This window comes from Coturnix japonica, chromosome 24 (genome assembly GCF_054131305.1).
Source record: "Coturnix japonica strain WE chromosome 24, WE-NBRP24, whole genome shotgun sequence".
NCBI lineage: Eukaryota > Metazoa > Chordata > Aves > Galliformes > Phasianidae > Coturnix > Coturnix japonica.
In genome coordinates this window covers 2,685,001-2,691,943 of record NC_140686.1, presented here as the reverse complement: position 1 = coordinate 2,691,943, position 6,943 = coordinate 2,685,001, and the positions used below count along the sequence as shown (strand labels likewise).

Below are 6,943 nucleotides of genomic sequence, written 5' to 3'. Positions count from 1 at the left end.
TCGATTGACAATCCTCTAGAAGTGAAAAAAGAGACAAGTCAAACACAGATAACAACATTACTGTTAAACCTACTAAAAAGAACAAACTCGTTTGCTCTGCAACCTAAGTTTCTGCAACCTGGAAATAAATCCATGAGGGTCCCATTGTGTTCACATGTCACTAGTTAGGAAAAGTCTTCAACTTTCATATACTCTGATATATTGATTTTTAATGGCCACTAACTATTGTGCAACAAATGCTTTTAGGATGCTCATAACCATGCCTTTGAGCTAATAATTGATAATTGAACTTTATGAAGTTGCATGTCAGATAGAACCAGTTTTAGAGGACAAATGTGCTGGAGTATCACTAGGGGCATTATTACTTATTGACCCTTGAGAAACAGCAAACCGTGTTGGTGGTGGTTGCGACAGGCGGTGCCAGCAGGGCCTTCCCTGCTTCAAAGTGCACCTTTCCTCTCTCACCCATCACAGATTCTCTCCTGCATTCAGGGTCTGAAGGATTTCTTCCAGTTGTACACCATATCCGCATGGCCAGTGCGTGATACAGAGCCCAGGTGGAACAGCTGCCTGGAAAACAGAATAAACTATCAAATTTAGTTCTATTAGTATGCACTTTTGTCTCAAGTGATGCATGGTCATATTTTTAAAATCCCAATTAGTTGGGTGTAAGAGACGTATCCATTCTACGATACAGGGTCATCCCTTTGCCTGGGATTCCTTTCCAGGTTTTGTCTTTGCAAATTAAGAAAAGCTAATTAATAGGCTAATAACATCATGAGTGAGCAGTACTAACATACTAAAAGAGCTATTCCCATAGATTACAGCACTGATTACATCAAATCCTTTCTTTAACACACATTTGATCTATGGATAATGCCTAAAATTCTAATTCTTGAGACTGCATTGGTAACACTGAAAATCACACACTATGTCAAACCATTACTAATATTATTTATAACACCGCAAGTTACAAAGCAATTCCACTAGGAAAGAAACACACAACACAGTTACTATAAAGGCTGGATGCTATTTTCTGCCTTGAGATGAGACCAACAACGTATTCTGGTGGTGTTAGTAACAACCGCACAAGATCAGAAGTGTCTAGTGTCATATGAGTATCCTCAGTGAAAATCCACTGAATGATTTGCTTAGAAGCTTCAGATCGTATCCCATAGTCAGTCACAGTCTTACCAGCCTGCTGTAACAATTTCCAATGATGCACTTCCCACCGAGCAGCTCCCTGCTGATCGTCTATCAGCGGGCAAGCGAGCTGAAACACAGCTTGACACGGTCCCTCCAATATCATGTCTCTAATGACTCCAGACCAACACAAAGGTGGAGGATCGCTACGTGTGGGGGGGAATCGCATAGACAGGGGCTGTAAAGACATCGGTGAAACGCTCGAAGAGACTGATGCCTCCTTCGTACGCAGTTCTAAGTCCTGCAGCTCCTCAGTTAATGTTTTATTATGTTCCTCCAACGCTTTCTCATTCCCACCATTATCCGAGTCGCTTTCACTCTCAGGAGCTTCTTGCTGCTCTGCACACCCCTCAGCCCCCCCCCACCGCACCTTCCTCACCAGCCAAAACCGGATCTGCCAGAGACGTTGAAGAGGTCGAGGACGGGGGATTATTCGGGGCTTCTGCGGCAGCCCTGACTTGTGAGGCTGTTGAGCAAACGGAGTACGAAACTCCTGGTAACAGGGAGTCAAGCTCTGACCTTGACTGAGCACTAGGTCCGGATAGAGCTTGTACCACAGCAGCAGCAATCTCCCACTCGGCTTGCATATTCTTCAATGTATTTATTTTGTATTCCTTATTTTTGGAGATAACAAAGTCCCACATATGGTCGACTATTTCTCGCCATTCGGCTACAGTGAACATCAGTGCCACCTCCTGAAGATGTCCATTCATATGAGCCCATTTTACCAGCTCGGATATGCATTTAGGAGATACCTGCTCCCCTCTCTTAGAGAGAATACATTTGAGCAGTTCCTCCACAGCTTCCCACAACATCGTGGCTTGCAGAGAACGGGATGGTACCCCGATGAGAGGTGAGTGCCAACCCCCCCCCCAGTTCTTTATTGCCCCCGCACCGCGCTGTTAGAGAGGGGAGGTTCTTTGTTCCTTCTCTCCCTGGGTTTGTTCCCGCTGTCACCGAGTGAGCTCTAGAGAGAACTCCGTGACACAAACTCATTGCAAAGTCTAAGCTAGAAGCGTCACCTCAGTGTATCCCAGAAAAAGAACAGCGTTGAGATTTTAATTGGTTTTGGATTTTTGTTTTATTGAGGGTGGGTTGTTTTTTGTTGTTTTTTTAGGGTTTTTTTGGGGTTTTTTTGTCTTTTTTTGGGGGAGGGGGTAGGGGGGTGCGAGGGGAAGGGAGAGGGAGGGGACAGTTGTTTGGTTGTTTTTCATATACAATAAAGCTATGCAGTTCCGCTGTCAGTCGCCTCAGAGAGTTCCCGAAGGAGCTCAACCACATTCTGCTCAACATCGAGTTGTTCCATTGAGTGGAACAATGGTAGTCTTGCAGATGGAGCAATGCAGGAATTCTGACAGGATCTCCAGGTGTATCCAGTTCATCATCTGAAAGCTCCGCAACCAAATTGGAAGGGACCAGTCCTCTTGTGCCATCTGTCAGCTCTCCCTGAAACCAGCCATTCTCACCCACATCTCCAAAGACATTACGCATTGTCCGGCAGTCAGAGGAAGCTCGTTTTCTGGGTCCTCATTAGGACCCTCAACAGGAATGTAGCTGTGTCGAGCTAAGAATCTTCAAACTGCTGGTGATACCTGTCCTGGAGAATGCAGGATGAAGGACAAAAGCTCTGCTCTCACATTCAGGGCCATCCTCTGACAGAAGGCAGCACTCAGGACTGTTCCCAAGGATCTCTTTCATGGCTTTGAGTTCAAGCTCCAGGTCTTCCAGATGACCTTGAAGACTTCTGGCCTCTTCAATGGCAGAATGGAACGGACTGGAGCTATTACGGAGACTCTTGTTTGACTGGGTCAGAGTCTGTCTCGTTGCCTTCCCCAGCTCCATCTGCTGCTTCTGCTGCTCTCTTTTCCCTCTTGCGCGCTCTGTGAGAATGAGTTTCAGAAAGCACTACTCACTGACAGGAAATAAGGGGAAACTTGAAAGACTTTGCAACCTGAGTCCTGGCAGTGTACTGCCAGCGGCTGATTTGGCCGTCCAGGATCCTGGCACCACAAATGCTTCATTGCCAAATGCAGCAATAAGGTGTTCTGGGGAAAGGCCAACTCACAGGTAGTTTTTGAGCACCCATATCACAGTACCAACGGCCAGCACCAGCGCAGGCAGCAGCATTGCTGAGACCGTCACCGGAATGCGGCGCTTCCGCACAGATGTGTGAGCAGCAGCCTCTGTGCTTTTGCCTGTGTTCATCCCTGGAAGAAATGAGACAATGTCCCACGTTACCTTCAGCTGCGCTACAGATAATCTCTCAGTGTGCTTCATGGACCCAAGAGGTCATTTTGTCAGTGGGTGCCTCCGTCTCTGGTGCCGAAGCACCGGAGGACAAGAAGGATTGCTTCCACCTCTCGTTGGGTACGAAGAGGCTGCACAGGCACTACCCGTGTCCTCCTCTGGGCCGAGAGCTGGGGCTGTACTCTGGGGTCTGGGCTTGGTCTGTGGGGAGAGCTACAGAGCAGAATCCCTCATGCTTTTCCCGGCATGCGTGTCCTGAGCTCTCCTGTGGGACGCCCCCCAGGCTGAAGGTCAGGCTTCAGCCAGCACAGGGCACAGCCAGAGCCAGCCCAGGGGAGAAACACTCCTGCTTCTTTTACATGTGCTCTATGCTCACACGCTCAGGTCTGGCTGCTGACCTGGTGTGCAAGAGCTGGCAGCAAGAGCCTGCAGGCACGCAGTGACTCTGGTTTATGACACCGTATGATCATGGGACAGAAATTACCTGGCATGCTGGTTGGTGCTGCCTGCATTCCTCTGTCCGGGATGGGCAGTGTGGGATATCCACCTTCCTGGAGTGCATCCGGGACCGGCAGTGTGGGATATCCACCTTCCTGTAGTGCATCCCGCTCACTTTGTTGGTCCGTTCCTTTAGAAAGAAAGCAGGGCAGTAGGAGTGGGATGTCACGTGCCCTCATCAAAAACTGAGCTTCACCAATCCCGAGCTCAGGTAAAGTCCAGGCCCCCCACCCCCAAGTACACTGTGAGCCCCTCTGTTACCCAAAGGCATTTGGGCCCTTCCAGCTATTGGACAATGCTGACTCCCTCACACCTCTTGAGGAATCAGCTCCTGTGCAAGGCCCTCACATTCTGTGCTGTCACCAGCCCATCACAGCCAGGTAGCTGCAGGCTGAAATCCAAGCTCTAACACACAGTCCAAGCCTTCAGAATTAGCATCTCCACCTCATTTCCAGCATTAGCAAAGACAGCCAACCCTGCTCGGGATGCTTCTCCTGCCTTGAACTTGCTCAGCTGCACGGAGGGCTTTGGATGAACAGAAGCACAGCGCTTGCCACTTTGCCACTTGCTGCCATCTGGGTGCCAATGACTGCACAAAGCAGCTCTGACAAGTAATGGTTGTGCTGGGGGAGCAGCTGCCTCTGGGTCTTGGCTGGATGCAGACCATCTGGCAGCAGACCAGCTCTGGTGCTTGACAGCACCTGCAAGGTGATACATGGAACACGGCTGCAGCACGGCTCTGACCCATTCCTTCCTGCTGTGCAGGCTACAGCCTGCCCACACCTGCATATCACACCTCAGCTTCCCAGGTCCCACAGTGAACAGACTGAAGTATACCCACCACGCTCTGCCTTCTCCATTTCCTTCAGCAGTCGCTTCAGGAGACGGGATGAGCCCTGAGAGTATTTTCCTCGTTTGTATTCATCCTCTTCTCTTTCCGGACCTTAACAGAATGTATGAAGTTAAATATCACGTGCATGAAGTTTTGAAGATCAGCGGCGAGTCAGACAAGTCAGTGAAGACAGAGTACTCACTGCTGGGATTCCAGCTGGGCTCCAGCACAGGAGGAAACCGATGACCGGGCAGGGCCCACACTGGGGGCACTTCTGCAACCAAAGACCCATGAAAAGTTTCAGCCACACACTACAGCATCAACTGAGTAGCAGAGCATACAGGGGACTGTGCCATGAAATGGCACTGAAACGGGCAGCAAAAGCTCTCTAAAGAATTTCAAAGCTATGACGTACCTGCGCGATCCGACAGAGTTTCAGTTCCAGATCTCAGAGAGGAAGCTGGATCAACTCCTCTAGTCAAATCTGCAAATGAACACAGGACAAAGCAACTGCTACTGAGCATCCCTTCAGCCACAAGGTCGCAGGATGCAATTAAAGCCAGGGATTCCTTCACAACACTATTCTCTCCCTTCCGCACAGGGAAACAAGGGGCCTGGGAGAGCAGGAAGGATGCAGATAAGGAGTGAGACCTCACGGAAGTCATCAGGCAAGGAGGAGAATAGATGTTGTAAATACCAGAAGAGGAGTTGCATCCCCCTGATAAGAACAAGAGGGGGTCTGCATGCTAAACAACTATTGAATATGTATCAGAATTCCGAGAAATCATTGACTATGTATGAGATGTACCTATATCTGTGTCACGATTTTACAAGTCCATGTGCAAGTTTGGTGGAGCTATCCCCCTTGCACCCAGCACTGGAATAAACATACCTGCTTTATAACCCATCTATGTGTTATAGAGTTTGATTCCGCAAGTCACTTACACCCCATATTTTCCCTAACAGCCACACTGGGTTATCTGGATTCGTTACATTTATCCATTGTTGCTGGCAGATGTTTCTCTCTCTCTCTCTGTCTTTAATCCCCACACAGCCCATCTTCCCAACTGTGGGTTTCGGTTAGGAGGTATGCACCCATAGGGTCCATGCCCTACTTGTAGATATTTATCCTGCCCAGCCCCAGGTGCCCAATTTGAGGCAATAGTTGCACATCCCTAATAGGCACAGTAATATGAGCCTGGGTGGTTACAGTATCCCCTCCCTAGGTTTGAGCTTAGGCAAAAATAGTAACCCTTTTGGTTTAGACTGGGCTGTATAGGTACCAGGTCACACAGGGATGTAAGGAAGCTTGGTGTGGGTGGCGTTGTGCTGCTATACAAAATGTGATCACTGTGAGAATCCCAAGTACCAATGGATACCCCTAAGGCCCGTCTTTCCCCACAATTCACTCCTCTGCCTCACTCGTCAACTGGGTTGCAACCAGCTACGAGGGTTTTTTTTAGTTCTTCTCAGCAGCAGTAGTGTTCTTTAGGGGAAGCCTTTACCTGGAATACCCATTGGGCTTGTCGCATTGTGAGTTTCAGGTCGTCACTCCCGGGAGCTACCTCCCACTTCTCGTCACCGATGGGTCCTTTAACACGGCTGGCATGAGTCCATCCTCTCTCTGCGGTTCGAATAGCTGTTTCTGCAGTAAATAAAACAACATAGGGACCTTCCCCTTGTGGTGTTAGTGTAGCTTCTTTCCAAGTTTTTATTAGGACCCCATCCCCCGGCTGTATCCTATGGATTGCTATCTCCAATGGGGACTGCTGTGCAATCAGATCCTTCTTGTAGTTCCTTGCACCCACTCATTAATTGTATAAGATTTTAATTGATCATCTTGTAAATGGGGGTGACCAAGAGGTATTTCAAGATTATAGGGCATACCATACAGCATTTCAAAAGGTGAAATTCCCAGATCAGTTCTGGGCTTCACACATATATTTAACAGAGCTAACAGCAAGCATTTTATCCAAGATGTCTTAGTTCCTATCATTAATTTTCTAAGTTGTTTTTTAATTTCCCCATTCATTCGTTCTACTTTACCAGAGCTCTGAGGGTGCCAAGGAGTATGATATTCCCATTTAATCCTTAGAATTTTCATTGTGTCACGTGTAACCTTTGACACAAAATGAGCTCCCCTGTCAGAATCTATTGCTTCTC

The 6,943-nt window shown here is 48.3% G+C and overlaps 1 protein-coding gene across 1 annotated transcript; it reads right to left on the bottom strand.

Moving 5' to 3' along the window:
• Window positions 1–2,259: 2,259 nt before the first annotated feature.
• Window positions 2,260–6,298, bottom strand: LOC146757002 (uncharacterized). Its single transcript, XM_085523296.1, has 6 exons — window positions 6,286–6,298; window positions 5,196–5,227; window positions 4,983–5,091; window positions 4,790–4,891; window positions 3,935–4,078; window positions 2,260–3,410 (listed from the first exon to the last, which is right to left on the bottom strand). The coding sequence occupies exons 1-6, from the start codon at window positions 6,296–6,298 to the stop codon at window positions 3,265–3,267; spliced, it is 546 nt and encodes a 181-aa protein (XP_085379422.1). The 3' UTR covers window positions 2,260–3,264.
• Window positions 6,299–6,943: the final 645 nt, after the last annotated feature.